Source organism: Salvelinus fontinalis, chromosome 28 (genome assembly GCF_029448725.1).
Source record: "Salvelinus fontinalis isolate EN_2023a chromosome 28, ASM2944872v1, whole genome shotgun sequence".
NCBI classification, from domain to species: Eukaryota; Metazoa; Chordata; class Actinopteri; order Salmoniformes; family Salmonidae; genus Salvelinus; species Salvelinus fontinalis.
This window is the reverse complement of record NC_074692.1, coordinates 27737082-27763010: the sequence shown is the minus strand read 5'-3', so window position 1 is coordinate 27763010 and position 25929 is coordinate 27737082. Positions and strand designations below refer to the sequence as shown.

Genomic DNA, 25929 nt, shown 5'->3' with positions numbered 1-25929 from the left:
CATAAACATGATATGCCTAAGCTCTAATATGCATATGGATGTTTTGATTTAATCATCACATCAGAAAACGCTGTCCATTTCGTTGTTAGGCTTTGAAATAACATCCACAACAACCATGTTTTACACCGTTTCAAACTGCTGTTGAACTTGTTTCTTTAAATTGATCATCACAGTGAGGTGAGTTTTAAAAGTAAGATAGGCCTACTGTTTTGATGGTACCCTTTTGATGTGATTTCCAATAGCATTTGCACTGATGTCAGTGGTTAGATGGACAATAGAGCCCTGAGTACCAGGCAATTAGGACCTGATGGTCATTAGCAAGTTGGGTACTACCAAAGAATGTCCAGAGTGCATAAAAGGAGATTACTGTAACTCAACAATAACACAGAACTTTACTGCGTTCATGACTCATGATTGCCGGTGTGGTGGTAATACGGTCACAGCAACAGCCCCAGTCAGGTTACACATGGGGTGTTTCAGTGTGGTGTTGTCAGGGGAGTGTGTAGGCTTCACTATGGAGACCCATTGTCTGGCGTCCTTGGCTTTTGGTAACAGCCAACAGCCTTACAGCACAGCAAGTGTTCCCTGCATCTCTCCCTAAAGGGCTTTATTGGCATGGGAAACATATATGTTTACATTGCCAAAGCAAATGAAATAGATAATAAACAAAAGTGAAATTAACAATTACAAATGTACAGTAAACATTACTACATTCACAAAAGTTCCAAAGGAATAGAGACATTTCAAATGCCATATTATATTTATGTACAATGTTGTAATGATGTGCTAATAGTTAAAGTACAAAAGGGAAAATAGATAAACATAAATATGGGTTGTATTTACAATGGTGTTTGTTCTTCACTGGTTGCCCTTTTCTTGCTGCTCTGATGGCACACCGTGTACTCTCATGAGTGTCAGGTTCTTGTCCAGTTCTGACATTTAGGTCGCCACAGACTAGTACATGTCCCTGGGCCTGGACATGATTGATTTCCCCCTCCAGGATGGAGAAGATGTCTTCATTAAAGTCTGGCGATTCTATTGGGGGGATATAGGTAGCACACAAGGTCATTTTTCTCTGTTGACATCATTTCATTATTAATTTCCAGACAGATGTGAAATGTTCCTGTTGTGACTAATTTAATAGAGTGGGTTAGGTCTACTCTATACCAAATTAGCATACCCCCTGAGTCTATTCTCTGTTTCACACCTGGTAGTTTGGTGGATGGGACTTCCAGCTCTCTGTATCCTAGAGGGCAACCAGTTAGTCCATCTCCTCTATACCAGGTTTCTTCTAGGATGATAATGTCTGTATTTCCAATTTCTTTGGTGAAGTCTGGGTTCCTGCTCTTTAGACCAAAGGCAGATGACCTTAGACCTTATTTACTCCAGGATGATATGGAGAAAGTTTTGTGTTTCATAGTGTCTAGTGTTGTTTTCGTGTGGTTTAGGCTGGGACCATTACAGTAGGTGTGAGCAGAGCATGTTGAGCATCTGCTACATACCTCTTATGTCACGGGATGGTGTTTGGGCGGGTGTAATAGTGGGGGTTGGGCCTGTTCCTCTGCTCACAGCCTGGGCATATGTGCACCTTTTATGTTGAGGTCCTTGCTGCAGGGGCAGGGGGCATGGGGGGCAGAAGGGCATTGAGACTGATTTGGGGGGCCTATATAGGGTGTTGCTAGGGTTTGTTTGGGGAGGGGTCAACTGGTTGGGGTGGGGATGTGGCTGGTGGTGCTGTGGTCTGGGTGTAGGTCCTCTTGGTGTGGATCCTCCATCACGCAGTTCTGGGAGAGTGTCTGGCTGGTCTGGGAGGGGTGTCCGTTTCTCTGTTGCTCCTATATGAGGTGCTGGGGCTGCAGTTGAGGGTGACATCCTTCAGGGTCCTGGCAAAGGTGGGGACTGCTGCCTTGTAGAGGTGGACCTGGTCATAAAGGCTGGAGGAGTAGTGGGTCAGGTAAACATTTGGTTTTGAGGCACAGTCCCAGGAAATGCTTGCATTCACCCGCTGCATAGTGGCAGAGTGAAAGTATTTTTGTGGTAGCAGGGTGGAGATAACCACTTGTGCATTGGGGGAAAGTGGAAGAGGCTTTTTCAATCACTCCCTTGAGTGCTGTGGCCACACTTTCCTGCTGGGCTCTCAGGTCATTTGTGCCTGTGTGTATTATAATGTGGCTGGGGGAACCTAGTCGGTCCTCTGACAGCAGCGCCAGGGGACACTGGGTGTTCGGACACCAGAGTTTAGCCACTTGGTGTTTTGGAAAAAGTTTCCTCTCATCAACATATTTCCCATTTGAGTCAATTAGGAGTACAATCTCTGTCTTTTGTGTGTCCTTAGTGGGTGTGGGGGTGTTGTCAGGAGAGCTATCCAGTGGGCTGACAGAGGGATGCCAGTGGGGGGAGTCTGCTGAGTTGGTGGATCCTTCCTTGTCTGTCCTGCTGTGGCGTTAAGGCTGTGGTTGAGGTCTGAAGTGGGTTGTTCTATTGGCTTCTCTAGGGGGTGGCTAGCTCTCTCATGAGTGGTTATTTGTCGCACCTCAGCTTTCTCACCTCCTCCTGCAGTGCTGTTAGCTGGGCTGTGTGCTCCGGGGGGATGTTTGTCTGGCGTGTGTGTCTGTGCTGCCTAGACTGTGTGGACTAGCTCTCTGAGCTCCACCATGTCACTCTCCAGCTCAGTAAATTATTCCCTCTCGATGATGGAGAAGCAGTGCAGTTGTGTGACCTGGGTGTATTCAGTGCTGGGGGGTGACTATCTTCATCTGCAGGACAGTTTGAAGAGGTGTGATCAAACTCGCTCGGGGTGGGGGAGTCGTCACCAAGAGAACTTCTCATGCCATGCTCTCGCTTTGATTCATTCTGTCTCTCTCTTCCTTTCTGTCTTCCCCACTGCGCTGAGCACACTAAACTGTTTAGAGAAACACTGGCTCTGCTTACCACTGCGGAACACTTAAAAATGTTAAATTAACACACTGTCAGACCATTTAGACAACTGACACGGAACACTAGAATCCTTTGACCAGTAGTGACTTACAGGACTACAATATAGTCCTGTAATATAAACATACACTGCTGTAGACTACATAAACTACTATCCAGGTCTACAGTAGATCTACCACAGTACTTACTGTATATGTCAAGCTAGTCTCTGTATGTCAGAATCCGAGCAGTGGCCTAATTTTGACCAGTGCACTAAAAACAGGAAATAGGGTGCCATTTGGGACGAAGCCAAAGAGACTGTGTCCCGCTCTGTCAGACATGTAGCCTAGACAGAGTATCTGCTCTGTGCTGTCTGCCAGCCAGCCAGATCCACACAGCCAACCCACACAATGGGCACAATGGCTGCCCTATTGTTACCGCTGTCTCTCTATGCACATTGCACTGTAGCTTACTGGAGAGTAGTGGCTCGGGACGCACATCCCGGCAACATACACACACCCTGGCTGGCTAGCAACACACACTCAGACACACTCATGTCCAGCAAGAAGAGCTGGAGAAGAAGTGATTGGACCACCTGATGTACAGTAGTAACAGCCTCTATACACCAAGAAAAAAAGGTTCCCACAGGAGAACCCTCTTAGGTTCCAGCTAGAAACCTTTTGAGTTCCATGTAGAAACCTCTGTTCAAAGGATTCTACATGGAACCGAATCGGGTTCTACCTGGAACCAAAAAGGGTTCTCCTATGGGGACAGCCGAATAACCCTTTTCGGTTATAGAGAGTACCTTTTTTCTAAGAGTGTACATCGGCTGCTGTATAGCCTCAGCCTCTGCTGTACAGTATGTGAAATGTCTTCAATTAACAATAAATGGATGCGATCATAGGATACACTTCCACACTTCATCCCCTAGGTGGCAGCAATCGGGTCTAGGTGCTGAGCCAAGGTTTGATAAGCACATCAGGTTCTGCCAATGAACCCTCCAGAGTCTAAGCCCGGTCTAAGCCGAGGGAGGGTCTAAGCTAACATATGGAAATGTTTTAAGATGGTCATACCAAAGATCATTTAGCTATTTGATTTAACATTTTAAGATACCAAGAATCACATTGGCATTACTGCTATTAGCCAATAGAAACACATGGACTAACAGATTCACTACAACAGATAGATTTTTTTTAGATTTTTTTGAGTCCAAAGGAACTTTAGTTTTTTTACATGTAATTATCCCTTTATTTTAAGCACTGGTACTGTATACATAGGTGTGTCCAAACTAGTCAAAAGTTTGCACACCTACTCATTCAAGGGTTTTTTAAAATAACAGTGAAAACTATTAAATCAAAACTATGAAATAACATATGGAATCATGTAGTAACCACAAAAGTGTTAAACAAATCATGATATATTTTATATTTCAGATTCTTCAAAGTAACCATCCTTTGCCTTGATGACAGCTTTGCACACTCTTGGTATTCTCTCAACCAGCTTCATGTGGTAGTCACCTGGTATGCATTTAAATTAACAGGTGTGCCTTGTTAAGAGTTAGTTTGTGGAATTTCTTTCCTTCTTAATGCGTTTGAGCCAATCACTTGTCTTGTGACAAGGTAGGGGTGGTATAAAGAAGCTATACAGCCCTATTTGGTAAAAGACCAAGTTCATATTATGGCAAGAACAGCTCAAATAAGCAAAGAGAAAGTTTGTTCATCAGAGTTACCAGCCTCAGAAATTGCAGCACAAATAAATGCTTCACAGAGTTCAAGTAACAGACACATCTCAACATCAACTGTTCAGAGGAGATTGCGTGAATCAGGCCTTCATGGTCACATTGCTGCAAATAAACCACTACTAAAGGACATCAATAAGAAGAAGAGACTTGCTTGGGCAAAGAAACACGAGTAACGGACATTAGACATGTGGAAATCAGTCCTTTGGTCGGATGAGTCCAAATTCGAGATTTCTGGTTCCAACCGCCGTGTCTTTGTGAGACGCAGAGTAGGTGAACGGATAACCTCCGTATGTGTGGTTCCCACCGTGAAACATGGAGGAGGACGTGTGATGGCGTAAGGGTGCTTTGCTGGTGACACTGTGATTTATTTAGAATTCAAAGCACACTTAACCAACATGGCTACCACAGCATTCTGCAGCGATACGCCAACCCATTTGGTTTGCGCTTAGAGGGACATTCATTTGTTTTTCAACAGGACAATGACCCAACACACCTCCAGGCTGTGTACGGGCTATTTGACCATCTCAACCCAATTGAGATGGTTTAAGATGAGTTGGACCGCAGTTTGAAGTGCTCAGCATATGTGGGAACTCCTTCCAGACTGTTGGAAAAGCATTCCAGGTGAAGCTGGTTGAGAGAATGCCAAGAGTGTGCAAAGCTGTCATCAAAGCAAAGCGTGGCTACTTTGAAGAATCTAAAATCTAAAATATATTTGTGGTTACTACATCATGTGTTAGTTCATAGTTTTGATGTCTTCACTATTAATATACAATGTAGAACACATTAAAATAAAGAACAACCCTTGAATGAGTAGGCGTGTCAAACTTTTGACTGGTATTGTATATACAAAATTATGTGGACACCCCTTCAAATGAGTGGATTTTGCTATTTCAGCCACACCCGTTGCTGACAGGTGTATAAAATTGAGCACAAAGCCATGCAATTCCCATAGACAAACATTGGCAGTAGAATGGCCAGTGACTCAGTGACTTTCAACGTGGTACCATCATAGGATGCCACCTTTGCAACAAGTCAGTTCGTCAAATTCCTGCCCTGCTAGAGCTGCCTCGGTCAACTTTAAGTGCTGTTATTGTTACGTGGAAACATCTAGGAATAACAAAGGCAAATTGGTAGGCCACACAAGCTCACAGAACGGGACGGCCGAGTGCTGAAACGTTTAGCATCTGTCATCGGTTGCAACACTTACTACTGAGTTCCAAACTGCCTCTAAAAGCAACGTCAGCACAATAACTGTTCGTCGGAAGCTTAATGAAATGGGTTTCCATGGCCGAGCAGCCGTACAGAAGCCTAAGATCACCATGTGCAATGCCAAGTGTCGTCTGGAGTGGTGTAAAGCTCGCCGCCATTGGACTCTGGAGCAGTGGAAACGCGTTCTCTGAAGTGATGAATCACGCTTCAAAATCTGTCAGTCTGACGGACAAATCTGGGTTTGATGGATGCCAGGAGAACGCTACCTGCCCAAATGCATAGTTCCAACTGTAAAGTTTTTCATGGTTCAGGCTAGGCCCCTTAGTTCCAGTGAAGGGAAATCTTAAAGCTACAGCATACAAAATCCTGGGCATTCTAGACGATTCTGTGCTTCCAACTTCGTGGCAACAGTTTGGGGAATGCCCTTTCCTGTTTCAGCATGACAAAACCTCTGTACACAAAGCGAGATCCATACAGAAATGGTTTTTTGAGATCGGTGTGGAAGAAATTGACTGGCCTGCACAGAGCCCTGACCTCAACCCCATCGAACACCTTTGGGATGAATTGGAATGCAGACTGCGAGCCAGGCCTAATTGCTCAACATCAGTGCCCAACCTCACTAATGCTCGTGGCTGAATGGAAGCAAGTCCCCGCAGCAATGTTCCATCATCTAGTGCAAAGCCTTCCTAGAAGAGTGGAGGCAATTATAGCAGCAAAGGGGGACCAACTCCATATTAATGCCCATGATTTTGGAATGAGATGTTCGACGAGCAGGTGTCCACATACTTTTGGTCATGTAGTGTACTTCAATAAATTATTTTAAACGGGTACCGGGGACCTTAGGAAGAGTCTTCTGAGGCTTGTGGGCATCCTAGAGCAAAACAGAGAACGCCATCATGTTCATGAGAGTCTCAGCTTTCCAGAGGGGTCATTTAGTGTAGGCCAAACCGTTCGGACGCTACAGACGATTTCGTGAGAACACCGATTTTCGGGATGTCTCACGGTCTGTCACCTTTCACCGCAGATGTGGTGGATTCAGACGCGACCCATGCAAAAAAATATACCAGATATCTCTAGCTTAAACAGACAGATTTTGATGGGAAATTTTTTCGTTGTGTTAATTAGATTTCAACGGGGGCCGCGGCTGTAGGCTAAGGGTTAAGGTCCTCAGTCAGAGTGCCAGCTTGGAGAGCCGTGAGGCTGCTGGTTTTGGTTGCCATGAGGCCTTTCGTTTGTTTTGAATCTTTAGCTTGGGCATGCCTGTTTGTAGTTTTCCATTTTGTATGTTCATTTTTGTCACCATCTGAACCAACAATAATCCGCATGAACTGGCCGACCAAGAGGTCAAGATAGACAGAGCAGACCCTGGACCAAGGTAAGGTTGCTGTCTCCCTGGGCATCTAACGACGTCGTCAAATGCTGATTTCTCACATTAATGCACACATCAAGACCATATATCTAGGCCTAAGACCCCTAGACATAACAAGTGCAGAAGAATCTGTAGGCTAGTTATTGGTTTTGTAAGTCTTTTAAATGAGTTTGTGTGTTTCTTTACTATATACTTTTATTATATACCAAATATACCAACAACATTTGTGTGCAGCCCAAGCCCACTCACTGGGAGTGTAAAGCCATGTGTAACTCTGCGGGGCCAACAGTGGTCTAAATGTAGCTACAAACTGTTCAATACAAACACAGACACACACCACTCACCGACACAGTTGCAGGTGGGGAACTCAGCCTGGGGGTCCTTGGCGGGCATGTCTAGCAGACTCTTAATGGGCGTGTCCAGGTAGCGTAGTGGCGACTCAAGGAAGCCTTTTAGGGAGGGGTTAAGGGGGAATCCATCTTTAGTGGGGGTGTCGTCCTCACCCCCATCAGAGAATAATCCAGTGGTGGAGAGGACAGCTACGTTCCCATTGGTCTCAATCTTCATGCGTTTGGGCAGTGGGGACGGGGAGAGAGGCAGCTTGGTTGCCTCCCACTGCTCCTCCATGGGGCTCTCAGTGGAGGGCTGTGTGGTGGAGGTTACTTTACTCATACACCCTGACTCCTCCTTGTCCACCTCTGTGTCCTGGTCTGCTGGTGGGGCTGTGGTAGGAGCTAATGGAGCAGCGCTGGAGGACTGAGTGATGGTAGTGCTGGATGGTGATGGGTGCCTGGCTTGTCCTGAGTTACCTTTGGGCTGAGACTCTGTCACCACGGGCTGGGCTGAGGATGAAGGGGCCTGGTCCTGGCTCTGGATCTGTGAAGGGAAGGGCTCTGGGGCCGAGGATGAACTGTCCCCGAACTCTGCCTCAAACTGGCAGATCAGCTCCTCGAACTTGGGGTCCAGGGAACTGAGGCCTGGTATGGATTGAGAGGTGGTGGAGGTCTGTGTGGCGCTGGCCTCCGCTGAGCTTGCTGGGATGTCCAGGGCTACAGGGAGAGGCTGAGGGGTTGAGAAGTCTGGAGTGTTTACAGACAAGGCAGAAGGAGCGACAGAGGGTGCAATAGAAGAGTTTAAAATGGATACCTGAGATTGGGCTGGGGCAGGGAGGCCTGCGGCAGCCTGAGTGGGGTTACTTAGGAGGGGGAAGGTAGGGAGAGGGAGAGAACCTAGGTGGGCGCTGGCCAGAGGCAGGGCTCCGGTAATGGTGAGGGGAGACGGTTTTTGTATGGAAATCTGTCTGTGAGGCAGGAAGGTTGGCAGGGAGACCTTCTGCTTGGTCTTCTTGATGACTATCGTCTTGGGTTTGGGGCCTGGCTGGAGCAGCATCCCACCCCCTGGGTGCTGCTTGAGGAGCGGAGATGTCCCCGCTGTGCTCTTCCTCCTCTTGGTCTCCTGCTTGATGGCCACGGGGACAGGGTGGCCCTCGGGGCCCATCTGTTGGGGCCACCACTTGCGGAGGTTCTGGCAGGCCTTGGCGGGCCGCAGAGGGCAGAGGCCTGGGAGGCCAGGAGAGTTGGAGAAGAGGTTCCTCTTGTGGTGAAGGTGCTGCTGCAGAGCTGCCTGGGTGGAGTGGCGGATGGCTGCGCTGCCCGGGGAGAGAGGTGGACCAGGGTACCCAGGCTGCTGCTGGCCATTTATTAAGCTGTAGCAGCCCCCCATGGAGGCGCAGGCAGAGCTCTGGTACTCCCCGGAGTCTACCTCCTGCTTGACCCGAGGCATCCCTAGTTCCTGCTTGATGTGGTGCTGTGGGACGGGCAACTTGAAGGGGCCGTTTATGTACTTTCCGCCGGAGTCCCCCAGTAGCTGTTTGAGCTCGGACATGGGGTCGCCAGTACTGTGGCCATCGGACGGAGGGGCGAAGAGAGGCTGCTGGGAATCTGAGTTTATCCACTGGTTCCTCTGCTCTTGGGATCCCCCAGGGCCCTGCTGCTGCTGCTGCTGCTGCCACTGCTGGTGGTGAGGCAGGAGGCTGCCTGCCTGGGGCTTCCCGGGGAAGGGTGAAGTGGAGGACGGGAGAGGGGAGGCGTGAGCCGGATGGCCATGGGACTGGGGTCTGTGCTGCTGCTCCCACGACACAGGGCTCTGCTGGAGCTGGGGGTATAGGCCAGGAGGGACGGATTGTGAACGCGAGGAGGACAAAGAGGAGAGGGGGTTGGGGGAGGAGGGGACCAGGAGGGTGCCGTGCTGGAGGTGTAGAGGGGGGTGTTGGGGGTGGTGTTGAGGTTGGCTGGTGGAGGAGGCCTGGGCAGGAGGGACCACGGTCTGGGGGACAGTGGCAGACAGCTGGGTCAGGGCCTCGATGGCAATAGCCGTCTGCAGACTGACGTTCTTCTCCTTGGCGATCGAGAGGACCTGAGGGGAGCAGGGGATAGGGGCTGGATGTTGTCCCTGTTGATGTGGGTGTAGTGGTGGACAGGAGGGAGGGTTACCTCCATTGACATAGGGTTGGGGGTGGGGGGGCTGCTGTGAGTGTGGGGGCTGTTGATGAGGCGGCGTGTCAGCGGTCATCTTGGAGCAGGGCATGTTGTTGTCCCGCTCCTCCCCTGCCCCTCTCTGTTTGATCCTCTTCTCCAGCCACTCCAGGTAGTCCGGGCAGTCTGGCCCATCACAGTCACAGTTGGGGGGCTTGTAGCCGTGCCGCGCCTGGCTCAGGGCATTCTGCAGGGTGTTCAGGTCCTCTGGGGGGCTAGCCTGGTTTCCTCCTTCTGGTGCTTGGAGACTGGCTTGAGCCTCAGCCCCCTCACCAGTTCCCATCTCCTGGTTGAACTTCTCATACAGCTCGGCGGTGTGGGACTGGGGCTTAAGGTGACCTGAGGGGGGCAGGGAGCCCACACTCACACTGGCTGAGAAGGCTACCAGGTTGCGTGCAACCTCCATGTCTGCCTCATGGACAGGCTTCCCAAGAGTCCTACCAGTACTGCTCCACCCATTGGAATGCTGCTGCTGATGGGGTTGGGTGGCTTTGCTGTGCCCAGGTACACAGTCCTGTCCTGGGGAAACACTCCTTGACCGCTGGGGCTCCCTCTGAGGCTCAAGGCCAGCTCCACCCTCCTCATGGGTGTCCCTGGGATGCCGGCTCACCCCATTGGTCAGTTCCAGGCTCAGCAAACCGCCTTCCTCGAGGCGGTCATGTGACCCAGTTTCCATCTGGCCTCCTCTTCTGGGGCCATCCACTGAACGAGCGTCCGAAACAGTCTGAGTGAGAGAGTGAGAGGACACAAGTTAGGGACAAGGAACCAGAAAAACTAAATAGGAACTGTGCATCAACATGGAATAAACAATAGCAATCAATGTACAAAAATATATAGTTTAAACATGTTTACAACTAGTTTCTTCATTTGATCATCTTAATATAACATTATACTCAAACAAAACATTCACAGAGAACAGACAAATAATAATGATTATGATAGGGCACTTGCTAGAAATGTTAAAGTCACATCATTGCACAGTAATATGCACACTACTACAGTATTCAGACCATGTAAAGGTACCATCCCCCCCAAAGACACAAAGGATCATTGAAAAAGTACTCAAACACACACAATTCAGGGCCATTATCTCAACATCTTATCTATATGAGGAAGAACAAGTGAAAGGTGAAGGAGAATGAGGTGAACTACAGCATTCATTGTATTGTGCATATCTACCATTCACTTCTATAGTTACTGGTAATAAACTTGCAACTCAACTTCCCCGTTTGAATTAGAGGTCGACCGGTTAATCGGAATGGCCGATTAATTATGGCCGATTTGAAGTTTTCATAACAATCGGAAATTTTTGGACACCGATTTGGCCGATATTTATTTTTTACAGCTTTATTTAACTAGGCAAGTCAGTTAAGAACACATTCTTATTTTCAATGACGGCCTAGGAACAGTGGGTTAACTGCCTTGTTCAGGGGCAGAACGACAGGTTTTTACCTTGTCAGCTCGGGGATTCAATCTTGCAACCTTTCAGTTAACTAGTACAGCGCTCTAACCAGCTGCTTTACATTGCACTCCACGAGGAGCCTGCCTGTTATGCGAATGCAGTAAGAAGCCAAGGTAAATTGCTAGCTAGCATTAAACTTATATTATAAAAAACAATCAATCAATCAATCATAATCACTAGTTAACTACACATGGTTGATGATATTACTAGTTTATTTAGCGTGTCCTGCATTGCATATAATCGATGTGGTGCACATTCGCGAAAAAGGACTGTCGTTGCTCACATCAATGTATTTCTTAAAATCAATACACAAGTATATATTTTTAAACCTGCATATTTAGTTAATATTGCCTGCTAACATGAATTTCTTTTAACTAGGGAAATGGTGTCACTTCTCTTGCAACAGAGTCAGGGCATATGCAGCAGTTTGGGCTGCCTGGCTCATTGCGAACTGTGTGAAGACTATTTCTTCCTAACAAAGACAGCCAACTTCGCCAAACTGGGGATGATTTAACAAAAGTGCATTTGCGAAAAAAGCACAATCGTTGCACGATTGTACCTAACCATAAACATCAATGCCTTTCTTAAAATCAATTCACAGAAGTATATATTTTTAAACCTGCATATTTAGCTAAAAGAAATCCAGGTTAGCAGGCAATATTAACCAGGTGAAATTGTGTCACTTCTCTTGCTGTCACGACTTCCGCCGAAGTCGGCCCTTCTCCTTGTTCGGGTGGTGTTCGGCGGTCGACGTCACCGGCTTTCTAGTCACCACCGATCCATTTTTCTGTTTCGTTTTGTTTTGTCTGCATAATTACACACCTGGTTTCAATTCCCCTATTATGTTCCCTATTTAACCCCCTGGCTTTCATTTCTGTTTTGTCCGTGATTGTTTGTTACGTTAGTGGTTGTTGTTATTTCTTATTATTCCCTTTGTGGATTTTTGCTGTGATTTTGAGTAAACGTTTTGTGTTACGCTCAACACCTGTGTCCTGCATTTGACTCTGCTACTTCGCTGCACACAACCCTGACAGAATCACGGACCAAACTTCAAATGGAGTCAGCAGGCACAGCCAGCCCCTCTCTCCCAGTCGAGGAGCAAGTTCAACAGCACGCGACCATGTTACACAGTCTAGGGTACCGCTTTTCAGCGTCAGGGGTAGAGATGGAGAATGACCGCATTTCAGCCGTGTGTAATTGGCCGACTCCAACCACGGTAAAGGAGGTGCAGCAGTTTTTAGGGTTTGCCAACTACTACCGGAGATTTATCCGGGGTTTTGGTCAGGTAGCGGCTCCCATTACCTCACTGCTGAAGGGAGGACCGGTGCGACTGCAGTGGACAGCTGGGGCGGACAGGGCTTTTGGTCACCTGAAGGCTCTGTTTACCTCGGCGCCAGTTCTGGCTCATCCTGATCCTTCCTTAGCATTCATAGTTGAGGTGGACGCGTCCGAGGCGGGGATAGGGGCTGTGCTGTCTCAGCGTTCGGGTACGCCACTAAAGCTCCGCCCCTGTGCCTTCTTTTCGAAGAAGCTCAGCCCGGCGGAGCAAAACTATGATGTGGGGGACCGGGAGTTGCTGGCTGTTGTCATGGCTCTGAAAGCGTGGAGACACTGGCTTGAGGGGGCTAGACACCCTTTTCTCATTTGGACTGACCACCGCAATCTGGAGTACATACGGGCAGCGAGGAGAATGAACCCTCGCCAGGCAAGGTGGGCCATGTTTTTCACCCGTTTTGATTTCACCCTTACCTACAAACCAGGTTCCCAGAACGTTAAGGCAGATGCACTGTCCCGGCTGTATGATACAGAGGAGAGGTCCACAGATCCCACTCCCATAATTACAGCCTCTCGCCTGGTGGCACCGGTGGTGTGGGAGGTGGACGCGGACATCGAACGGGCGTCACGTACAGAGTCCATTCCACATGACTGTCCAGCTGGGCGTCTGTACGTTCCGTTTGATGTCCGCGATCGTTTGACCTGTTGGGCTCATACGTCACCCTCCTCTGGTCATCCTGGTATCGGTCGGACGGTGCGCTGCCTTTCTGGGAAGTACTGGTGGCCCACTTTAGCTAAGGACGTGCGGGTTTATGTTTCCTCCTGTTTGGTATATGCACAGTGCAAGGCACCTAGACATCTGCCCAGAGGGAAATTACAACCCCTTCCCGTTCCACAGCGACCATGGTCACACCTATCGGTGGATTTCGTGACGGATCTTCCCCCGTCGCGGGGTAACACCACGATCCTGGTCGTTGTGGATCGGTTTTCTAAGTCCTGCCGTCTCCTTCCTTTGCCCGGTCTCCCTACGGCTCTACAAACTGCGGAGGCTCTGTTCACCCATGTATTCCGGCACTACGGGGTGCCTGCGGATATAGTTTCTGATCGGGGTCCCCAATTTACGTCTAGAGTCTGGAGGGCGTTTATGGAACGCCTGGGGATCTCGGTCAGTCTTACCTCAGGTTTCCACCCCGAGAGCAACGGGCAGGTGGAAAGAGTAAACCAGGATGTGGGTAGGTTTCTGAGGTCCTATTGCCAGGACCGGCCGGGGGAGTGGGCAGCTTACATCCCCTGGGCCGAGATGGCCCAAAACTCCCTCCGCCACTCCTCTACCAACCTATCACCTTTTCAGTGTGTGCTAGGTAACCAGCCGGTCCTGGCACCATGGCATCAGAGCCAGATTGACGCTCCTGCGGTGGATGAATGGTTTCGGCACTCAGAGGAGACTTGGAACGCTGCCCACGTACGGCTACAACGTGCCATCAGGAGACAAAAAGCGAGTGCCGACCGCCACCGCAGTGAGGCCCCGGTGTATGCACCGGGGGATCGGGTCTGGCTCTCGACCCGAAACCTACCCCTTCACCTGCCCTGCCGGAAACTGGGTCCGCGGTTTGTGGGGCCATTTAAAGTCCTGAGGAGATTGAACGAGGTTTTTTATAGGTTACAACTCCCCCCTGATTACCGTATTAACCCCTCGTTCCATGTGTCTCTCCTCAGGCCGGTGGTGGCTGGTCCGCTCCAGCAGTCTGAGGTGCGGGAGGTTCCTCCGCCCCCTCTTGACATCGAGGGGGTCCCGGCGTATAGCGTAAGAGCCATCATGGATTCTAGGCGTCGGGCGAGGGGCCTTCAGTACCTCGTGGAGTGGGAGGGGTACGGTCCGGAGGAGAGATGCTGGGTACCGGTGGAGGACATTCTAGATCCATCTATGTTACAAGAGTTTCACCGTCTCCACCCAGATCGCCCTGCACCTCGTCCTCCGGGTCGTCCTCGAGGCCGGTGTCGTCGCGCGTACTGTCACGACTTCCGCCGAAGTCGGCCCTTCTCCTTGTTCGGGTGGTGTTCGGCGGTTGACGTCACCGGCTTTCTAGTCACCACCGATCCATTTTTCTGTTTCGTTTTGTCTGCATAATTACACACCTGGTTTCAATTCCCCTATTATGTTCCCTATTTAACCCTCTGGCTTTCATTTCTGTTTTGTCCGTGATTGTTTGTTACGTTAGTGGTTGTTGTTATTTCTTATTATTCCCTTTGTGGATTTTTGCTGTGATTTTGAGTAAACGTTTTGTGTTTCGCTCAACACCTGTGTCCTGCATTTGACTCTGCTACTTCGCTGCACACAACCCTGACACTTGCGTTCATTGCACGCAGAGTCAGGGTATAGGCAACAGTTTGGGCCGGCTGGCTCGTTGCGAACTAATTTGCCAGAAATGTACGTAATTATGACATAACATTGAAGGTTGTGCAATGTAACAGGAATATTTAGACTTATGGATGCCACCCGTTAGATAAAATATGGAACTGTTCAGTATTTCACTGAAAGAATAAACATTTTGTTTTCGAGATGATAGTTTCCGGATTCGACCATATTAATGACCTAAGGCTCGTATTTCTGTGTGTTATTATGTTATAATTAAGTCCATGATTTGATTGAGCAGTCTGACTGAGCGATGGTAGGCGCCAGCAGGCTCGTAAGCATTCATTCAAACAGAACTTTCGTGTGTTTTGCCAGCAGCTCTTCGCAATGCTTCAAGCATTGCGCTGTTTATGACTTCAAGCCTATCAACTCTCGAGATTAGGCTGGTGTAACCGATGTGAAATGGCTAGCTAGTTAGCGGGGTGTACGCTAATAGCGTTTCAAACGTCACTCGCTCTGAGACTTGGAGTAGTTGTTCCCCTTGCTCTGCATGGGTAACGCTGCTTCGAGGGTGGCTGTTGTCGATGTGTTCCTGGTTTGAGCCCAGGTAGGGGCGAGGAGAGGGACGGAAGCTATACTGTTACACTGGCAATACTAAAGTGCCTATAAGAACATCCAATAGTCAAAGGTATATGAAATATAAATCATATAGAGAGAAATAGTCCTATAATTCCTATAATAACTACAACCTAAAACTTCTTACCTTGGAATATTGAAGTCTCATGTTAAAAGGAACCACCAGCTTTCATATGTTCTCATGTTCTGAGCAAGGAACTTAAACGTTAGCTTTCTTACATGGCACATATTGCACTTTTACTTTCTTCTCCAACACTTTGTTTTTGCATTTAAACCAAATTGAACATGTTTCATTATTTATTTGAGGCTAAATTGATTTTATTGATGTATTATATTAAGTTAAAATAAGTGTTCATTCAGTATTGTTATAATTGTCATTATTACAAATAAATAAAAATAAAATAAATCGGCAGATTAATCTATCGGCTTTTTTTGGTCCTCCAATAATTGGTATCGGCGTTGAAAAATCATAATCGGTCGACCTCTAGTTTGAATGTCAACATACTGTATATTACCAGTCTATACATGTCAATTAGCTCTCTGTGTTGTCAACGACTGTCTACTATATTGGCCAAATGAACAGTGTTGTCTGAATCAGGTTAGCCAAGCAGGATTCCTGGTTTCTGATCCTTTGGTCCTGAACCTCTCCCCCCTCAGGCCTTTATAACAAGGGACTATTTACTGTATCTACTGTACCTCTACAAGACTGCAGCATTCAACACCTGTATGTCATATCACCATGATATAAGACTAGACACAATCAATGCATGATGTCTCAACAAATGCAACACAAATGTGTGAAGGATCGAGAGGGCAAAGATGTAGCAAAGAGTAGCTATTGTTAGTATATGGTTACGTTCTTGATGCCCTTTCACAAGTGTGCTTAATAAGATGATAGTAGTTACAGCCTTCGATTAGCGTCCGTTAGAGGTAGAGCATAATACTGATGATCTCATCTGGGGGTTGAACCTGCTCATCCATTTCATTAGCTGTGATGACATCACTGTTTACTAGACCTGCAGAAGGGAGGCTGAAACACTATGGAGAGGATCTGACCTGGCTGATGATTTGAGGGAAAAACAAAGTGACATTTTGACAGTGCAACCAAAGCAGTGCTGTTGTCAAAACACTCTACACTGAGTGTATAAAACATTAAGGACACCTGCTCTTTCCGTGACATAGACTGACCAGGGAAATCCAGGTGAAAACTTTTGATCCTTTATTGATGTCACTTCAAATCAGTGTAGATGAAGGGGAAGAGAGGTTAAAGAAAGATTTTTAAGCCTTCAGACAAATGAGACATGGATTGTGTATGTGTGCCATTCATAGGGTGAATGGGCAAGTCAAATAATATAAGTGCCTTTGAACAGGGTATGGTAGTAGGAGCCAGGCGCACTGGTTTGTGTAAAGAACTGCAACACTGCTGGTTTTTTTTACGCTCAACAGTTTCCTGTGTGTATCAAGAATGTTCCACCACCCAAAGAACATCCAGCCAACTTCACACAATCGTGGGAAACATTGGAGTCAACATGGGCCAGCATTTCTGTGGAACGCTTTCAACACCTAGTAGAGTCCATGCCCCGACATATAGAAAAGGGGGGGGGGGGGGGGGGGGGTTGAAACTCAATATTAGGAAGGTATTCCTAATGTTTGGTATACTCAGTGTATATTGCTGCAGCCCTCTCAACATGACACTGACTTTAAAAAATGCAACAGATCTCTGCTTGAATCGTGTATCTGCACTGTTATCACGCACAGTTAAAGGGAAACTTTGGGATTTTGGCAATGAGAGAATGCCAAGAGTGTGCAAAGCTGTCATCAACGCAAAGGGTGGCTACTTTGAAGAATCTCAAATATAAAATGTGTTTAATACTTTTATGGTTACTACATGATTCCATATTTGTTATTTAATAGTTTTGATGTCTTCACTATTATTCTACAATGTAGAAAATAGTAAAAATAAAGAAAAACCCTGGAATGAGTAGGTGTGTCCAAACCTTTGACTGGTACTGTATGTTCAACCACTTCTACACAGAGACACAAATCTATGTCACACTAAATATAAAAAAAAAATAATAATAATACATTTAACACTTTTTATTTGCCTCTGAACATCTTCAAATCTTATTCTAGAAGTTGTACCTCTACAATAGCCTAAACTAAATAAGGAAGTATTCAACATGGCACTATCTAATGGACCTGCCAGAGCAGAGGGCAATGACATTGAGGCTACAGCAGGTAAGTCCTGCCCTATTGTCCAGACAGACATTAATAAAGCCTGAAGCATTGTGAGCTCAGACAGACAGAGCTCTATAAGGATTAAACACAGTCATAATAATGTCCACCTCACATACGTACAGTATGCTGTACACACACACATGTACTACACACACATGCACGCACACACATGCACACAAACATTCACAGTTTACTGTACACACATATACAGGTACACATAAAGGTAGGCTACACCATTAAACATGTCTAGAAGAGAGGAACTAGACTGGTTTGTTGTTTGAGTTATGACCCAACAGTCCTGTGTACAATGCTAGTCAGTTTACAATGCAGACTTGATCATATCGACAGTATGTTCACAGTGAGAACACAGCTCTCGTTTGTAATTCATATAGTTGGTTGACAGCTGAAGTAGAAAGACATCCTGCTTTTCCCGTGGTTTGAATATATTTAAATGGGCCTTTTGAAGTGTCTTATTGGACGGGCCGCTTGCTCAGGCCCTTATAATTCACCTTTTGTTCCGGGTGTCTGGTGGGGGTCCCTGGAGGGGTGGGGGGAGGACAGCCGGCCGACGATAAGTGAGAGGCCCCAATTTGCCCGACCGCAGACTGATCAGACTGAACTGAGACGGGGTTATGTGTAACAACAGTTTGGATAACTAGTCTGTTGAATCAGCGTGGACAATAAAATGCACAACCCAACAACCCACAGTCAGTCACATGCTCACTTTTCCTCTTTTCACACAGTTGATATACTGACACTCTTTTTCTCTCTTAAACACATACAATAACAATTGTATTGTTGCTTTGCACGTCTCAAACTGAAACTTACAGGGATCTGCTGTGCAAACAATAACACAACCATAATGACAGTTCTCATAACCGGTTAACTGGGACTTTCGAGATACATTACATGACCAAAAGTATGTGGACACCTGCTCATCGAACATCTCATTACAAAATCGTGGGCATTAATATGGAGTTGTTCCCCCCTTTGCTGCTATAACAGCCTCCACTCTTCTGGGAAGGATTCCTACTAGATGTTGGAACAGTGCTGTGGGGACTTGCTTCCATTCAGCCACAGGAGCATTCGTGAGGTCGGGCACTGATGTTGGGCGATTAGGCCCGGCTCTCAACCGGTCTTCCAATTCATCCCAAAGGTGTTTGATGGGGTTGAGGTCAGGGCTCTGTGCAGGCCAGTCAAATTCTTCCACACCAATCTCGACAAATAATTTCTGTATGGACCTAGCTTTGTGCACGGGGGCCTTGCACAAACTGTTGCCACAAAGTTGGAAGCACAGAATCATCTAGAATGTCATTGTATGCTGTAGCGTTACGATTTCCCTTCACTGGAACTAAGGGGCCTAGCCCGAACCATGAAAAACAGCCCCAGACCATTATTACTCCTCCACCAAATTTTACAGATGACACTATGCATTCAGGCAGGTAGCGTTCTCCTGTTATCCGCCAAACCCAGATTCGTCCGTCGAACTGCCAGATGCTGAAGCGTGATTCATCACTTCAGAAAACGCGTTTCCACTGCTCCAATGGTGGTGAGCTTTACACCACTCCAGCTGATGCCTGGCATTGCGCATGTTGATCTTAGGCTTGTGCGCGGCTGCTCGGCCATGGAAACCCATTTCATGAAGCTTCTGGCGAACAGTTATTGTGCTGACGTTGCTTTTAGAGGCAGTTTGGAACTCGGTAGTGAGTGTTGCAACCGAGGACAGACAATTTTTTACACGCTACGTGCTTCAGTACTTGGCGGGCCCGCTCTGTGAGCTTGTTTGGGCTACCACTTCGCGGCTGAGCCGTTATTGCTCCTAGACGTTTCCACTTCAGAGTAATAGCACTTACAATTGACCTGGGCAGCTCTAACAGGGCAAAAATTTGACGAACTAACTTCTTGGAAAGGTGTCAGCCTATGACGGTGCAACGTTGAAAGTCACTGAGCAACAACGGGTGTGGTTGAAATAGCTGAATCCACAAATTTTAAGTGGTGTCCACATATTTTAGTATATATAGTGTATATTTAGCCAAATGAGACTGTCACGAATACCTTCTCTCTCTTCATACACGCCGTACTACACACTGCACTATACACACTGTGGCACGCTCACACCTGCAGGTACCTACCACGGTGCTTCTGACAGTGCAGACCACGTGCTCCAAAAAGTATTTACAGCGTGCCAGAGCCTACTCTCTCCTGCCAGGACACTCAGTCACACACACGGCGCTTCCATCCAAAACATCAACACGCCAAACTAGAAGAGACTGCCTAACCTGTTAGACACCATAGTCACTGAGACTAGTCCCTTCAAACAACATGCAACTGTACCACTACACGTCAGTCCCCACCTCCACCACACCAAAACAGATGCCCTCAAGGTTGACAGCACAAAGCAAAAAATTAGGGAGGGAGGGGAGACAAGAGGGTGGGGAGATGGGCATAAAGCCTGGGAGTAGACAGCTGAACATAAATCCACACATTTAGACACACTCCCTCCCTCCTTCTCCCACCCCCAACACAAACCCCACTCCCTCCCTCCTTCTCCCACCCCCAACACAAACCCCACTCCCTACCTCCTTCTCCCACCCCCAACACAAACCCCACTCCCTCCCTCCTTCTCCCACCCCCAACACAAACCCCACTCCCTCCCTCCTTCTCCCACCCCCAACACAAACCCCACTCCCTCCCTCCTTCTCCCACCCCCAACACAAACCCCACTCCCTACCTCCTTCTCCCACCCCCAACCCAAACCCCACTCCCTCCCTCCTTCTCCCACCCCCAACACAAACCCCACTCCCTCCCTCCTTCTCCCACCCCCAACACAAACCCCACTCCCTCCCTCCTTCTCCCACCCCCAACACAAACCCCACTCCCTCCCTCCTTCTCCCACCCCCAACACAAACCCCACTCCCTCCCTCCTTCTCCCACCCCCAACACAAACCCCACTCCCTCCCTCCTTCTCCCACCCCCAACACAAACCCCACTCCCTCCCTCCTTCTCCCACCCCCAACACAAACCCCACTCCCTCCCTCCTTCTCCCACCCCCAACACAAACCCCACTCCCTCCCTCCTTCTCCCACCCCCAACACAAACCCCACTCCCTCCCTCCTTCTCCCACCCCCAACACAAACCCCACTCCCTCCCTCCTTCTCCCACCCCCAACACAAACCCCACTCCCTCCCTCCTTCTCCCACCCCCAACACAAACCCCACTCCCTCCCTCCTTCTCCCACCCCAACACAAACCCCACTCCCTCCCTCCTTCTCCCACCCCCAACCCAAACCCCACTCCCTCCCTCCTTCTCCCACCCCCAACACAAACCCCACTCCCTCCCTCCTTCTCCCACCCCCAACACAAACCCCACTCCCTCCCTCCTCCTCCCACCCCCAACCCCACTCCCTCCCTCCTCCCACCCCCACTCCCTCCCTCATTCTCCTACCCCACTCTCTCACTCCACCCCACTCCTTCCCTCCCTTCCTCCTTCTCCCACCCCCAACCCCACTCCCTCCCCTGCCTTCCCTGCCTTGTCTCTCAGAGAAAACGTGAAAAAGGAACCATGAGAAAAAAAACAGCAAAGAGCCCCAGACAGCTCCAGTACTTACATGGGTCTAGACGTCCTGACAGTCGTAGTGGAGAAACACAGAGGGGAGAAGAGGTAAAGAGGAGCATGGAATAGTGGTGCTATAGGACAAGAGCCACTAGCAATCTGGTGGAGGCTTTTTTTTATAGTCAGTGCGGCACATTCACACACACCTCCCCCAACCAACCAACACACGCTCGCTCTCTGTCTCTTCTTACGGCCGTCGCTTTCGGTTCTCTCCCTTTTCCTCTCTCATTATCCCTCTCTGCTCCTTCCTTCCTTTTTCTTTCTCTTACGCTCAGTCTGGATCTCCTTGCAGCCCCCACCTTCCCCTCTCTCTCTCCCTCCGCTCCTCTACCTCTCGCTCAGTCAGTCTCTTTCTCCCTCTCCTCCCCCTCTCTCTTCTGTGTGTGCAGAGTGAGAGGCCATTTTCTGAGGCACAGTGGGCACGTAAGAGAGAATGGAGGAGTGTGCAGCTAGCCGCGAGAGAGAGAGGGAGAGAGGGGGGGAGGCTGGGAGGCTAGTGGCAGCCCTAGAAACAGCAGCACATTGCAGCAGAGCTGTTACCAGGCAATGCTCTCTCTCTCTCTCCCACACAAACCCTTATTGAAAACTAACACTTTGAATACATAACAGTGTGTTTCATAAAACATGATGTTATGTGTTTTAGTCTATCCAGTAGCGTCTAATAATTTGGATATCTGAGAGCGGAGCGGTTTTTGAGCACGGAGGTGATGGAAGCCGCTAGTCGCAGGCGAACGCCAATCTCAGCAGCCCTCTCTGGACATTAACAGGAAAATTTAAAAAATGAAAGAAAAACAACATGAGAATCTCTGTAGGTGGTTTGAATCTGACCGATTCAGACTCCTCTTTCTCCTGCGAGACAAGCTGTACTTCCATCTTTAGGTCTGTTTCTGTCATAGTCCATTGGCCGCCACAAAGCCGATGACCATCTCTCTGTTTGTTTCTCTGCCTTTTACCACAACTATGTTAATAATAACTATTTATTTATTTCTCTACAGGTCTGTTACCTTCACCGCTGGCTGATGTGTCGCTCATTACGAGGTAATACCGGGGGAAGAGGAGCAGTCTAGGACTTGTGAAGGCGAGACAATGCACAGCGAGTCTCCTAAATACCAGAGGATAGCGATGGCTTGAGATGACTTTAAAAAAGGTGCAAATACGTTTTACACTCAATCGTTTCTAATGCCTTTCATTTCTTGATTCATACACGTGAAAGACAAAGAGAATGGAGAATTGAATGTGATTGAGAGAGAGTGATAAAGACTAGAGGACTAGAGGCTGGGGAACAGGACAAGCAACGGTCGACGACAGTTTGGCAACATACTAACCACAGGGATAAAGGAAGCTAGAGAGACAGTAGAGAGGAGAAGAACATAGAGGGGAGAGTAAGGAGAGATGTTGAGCTACAGAAATGCAACACTCACACACACACATAACAACCTAGTAAGTTGTCTTATTCATGTGACTTCGGCTCTAGCAAGAGAGGAGACCATGGATAAGAGAAGGAAGAGGGAACAGAGATCGAGCGGCTTGTCGCTTGACAGAGGACGTCCGCAGTGACATGGTGGTACTAGAGACGTCGACAAACAGCAACATAATTTGCACCAAAGCGTAAGAGGACAGAAACGATTCCGGCGTCTCTCCTTCTCCATGGCGTGGCTGCTTTCCCTCTCCTTCCAGTCGGCCGGGTTGGTCTTTCAGTCTCACTCGGTCCCTCCAATGTTTTTCCAACGTTATCCCCTCACCATTGCTCAGCTTTAGCACCATCGTCGCTGGCTCGCTCCACTTGTTCATGCTACCACTCTGACCGCCCTTCTCTGCACCTTCTCTTCTCTCTGTCCTCACTCTCTCCTTCAGCAGCACTGCTAGAAGTTTGGAATCGTATTTATGGAAGAAGAGGGGGAAAAAACATGGCCGACGTCTCTTCTCTCCTCCATGCAGATGAGATCCTTGTTGGCTCCTGCGCAGTATCGTTCTCTTATTATCCCTCACTGAGCATGTGAGCGCTGCGCACTTGCTGGATTAACTTGAGTAACCTCTCCCTCGATCTCTGTCTTTCACGCTCTCTTTCGCTCCTGCTTTCTCTCTCACTAGTTCGGTTTCCGTCCCTTCCTTTGCTTTCCTTCGCTCCACGTTCATTGCAGTCAGTGTCTCTCCAACCCGTTCTGAGGCTTTTACTCTCTGGCCCTGTTGTTCACAGTCCTCCACCAGCGCTGTCTGGCACACACTCACACACACACAACCCAAAGACAAACACGGCACAACCCAAGCCGGTGCCTAGTAAAGGGAAGTTTGTTATGTCACATGCCCAGGAAGCACCAATGAAAGAGAGAGGGCAGGTGGGCGTGAGAGCTAGTGAAAGCATGTAGTTATGACATAGCTGTTACATCATCAGAATCTCACAACCTCGCTCTCACCCTGCCCACCCGCTCGCACAGGCTGGGCGGATGTGTCATAGGACAGTGTGTAGACCCCTTCCCCCATCACACACACTCTCATTCATCCACCCTCCTGACTACTACGCTTTCTCTCTCCCCCAGTACAGTGACACAGCATTTCTTGCGCTTAAAGCGAACTTAACCCTCTCCATTCTCTAGAATAGCACACACTCTCTTGTTGTGAGCAGATGAGCATGTAAAACAACAACAAAATAAGCTAACTGTGTACCACCGTGTACCACTCGCCAGTTTTTAGAACCAGAAATGCTACATTATTTGACACTTGAATACAACATGAATATGAATTCACAATATGAATTTGATTAGCCAAACCTATTTCTAAAAAGTTGTTCTCGCTATGTCATATAGACCAAAAACCAAAGTTGGAGTTCGGTGAAATAATCGTGATGCTTTTAAGCAACTAGTTGGCCACTATATACAGCAGATGCATCTACTAATAGCAGTCTACACTCCAATTCTCCTGTCAGAACTATACGTTTTTTTAAATTCATTTCTTTCCAAAAAAGTAAGCAAACATAATCCATGTTAGTTACAGTAACCCTGAGGTAGTTTTAGGTTAGTGCTACTGTTTTGTGATAGACCGCCTGGGAAGAACAGACCAGCAGGCATCATACCTCAGACAACAGACCTACTTATCTAGTATGGCAAGACCGCCACATCCCTGATGAGCCCTATTGGCCCTGGTAGTCACCTAAGTACGTCAGAGTCACTTCAAAGTTGACGGCCATGTCCGGACTCTATTGTGGACCCATAAAGGGCTGTTTTCTGGACACAGATTAAAGAATTTCCATTGAGTTTGTTTCTAGTCCAAGACTAGGCTTAATCTGTGTTCAGCAGTGGTGCGTATTCATGGATGCCAAGGGAAGCCAGGCTTCCCATAAAGTAACACACTCCTCCCCTCCAGCTTCCCCAGTGATTTTACCCACGCACCCTTACTGGTGTCCAGTAAACCAGCCCTTTATACGTAGGATGGGGACAAACTAACATCCACTCTTTTCAAAGTGAAATGTGGATGATTTTTGATTTATTAGGATCCCCATTAGCCCAAGCCAAAGGTGACAGCTAGATTTACTGGGGTCTGATACATAACGAAAAGGACTTTACAGACAAAATACTTTACAATTTACATACATTTAAAAACATGAACATGTAGTGTGCATGCATCTATCAGTTATCAGCTATACATGTCAGTACATACACACAACAAGTAGGTCACTTGGGGGAGAGGTGTTGTGCCGTGATGTATTTCTGTATTTATTTTTTATGAAACCAGGTTTGCTGTTCATCTGCGCTATATAAGATGGAAGGGAGTTCCATGCACTCATGTCTCTGTATAATACTGTATGTTTCCTTGAATTGTTCTGGACCAGGGGACTGTGAAAAGGCCCCTGGTGGCATGTCTGGTGGGGTAAGTGTGTGCGTCAGTGCTGTGTGTAAGTTGACTATGCAAACTATTTGTAGTTTCTTAGAAAAACAAGAAGTGACGCATTCAGTCTTTCCTTAAATCTTCGCCAAGAGAGACTGGCATGCAGAGTATTAGATGAGTGAGAAAAAATATCAATATAATCCATTTTGAGGCTGTAACACAACATAATGTGGAATAAGTCAAGGAGTATGAATACTTTCTGAAGGCCCTGTGTGTTCTCCTAAAGCCCTAACAGACATAACAACCTTGTTTACTCTCTAACCACAAAGCACACAACTAGCACATAGACCACTTTCAAGGACTTGATAGAAAAGTGAGTGCTCTGCTCTCAAAACAATACAGGGTATTTCCATAGCAACGATAAACTGACGTAGTGAATAATAACACCACAGGTGCTGGTTTGATGAGGGACACCTAAAGAAGGAGAATGTGATGATTCCAAAACCAGAAGGACAATTCAACACGTACAGTAGGAGTACTCTATTTGAACATGAGGTGTGTGGTATGTGGCATCTGAGAAATGAACTTAGACAATCATCAGGAGGTGTGATTCAACACCTCTGCCTCTCTCCATCTCTCACTCTTCCACACACGCACAAAGCAGAGTATTGGCCTTTTAGGAGTGCTGACAGTGTAGAGAAGTGCAGCTGTGTTCACATTTTTACCATGACTACGAGTCTGACTCATCTTCTCATCCAACCATTC

The 25929-nt window shown here is 47.8% G+C and overlaps 1 protein-coding gene and 1 long non-coding RNA gene across 5 annotated transcripts in view; one reads left to right on the top strand and one right to left on the bottom strand.

Moving 5' to 3' along the window:
- Window positions 1-25929, bottom strand: part of LOC129826531 (methylcytosine dioxygenase TET3-like) — a 68012-nt gene that overhangs the window by 23376 nt on the left and 18707 nt on the right. For 3 of the 4 annotated variants that reach the window (XM_055887377.1, XM_055887378.1, XM_055887380.1), the window contains one exon: window positions 7577-10490. In XM_055887377.1, coding sequence (XP_055743352.1) covers window positions 7577-10490 — 2914 coding nt within the window. Of the gene's footprint in view, window positions 1-7576; window positions 10491-23084; window positions 23657-25929 lie in introns of those variants that run through there. The other variant, XM_055887379.1, reaches the window with a different exon arrangement.
- LOC129826534 (uncharacterized) lies at window positions 21710-25122 on the top strand. The gene is made up of 2 exons (XR_008755042.1): window positions 21710-22221; window positions 22338-25122. It is a non-coding gene; the product is annotated as an uncharacterized LOC129826534 (long non-coding RNA).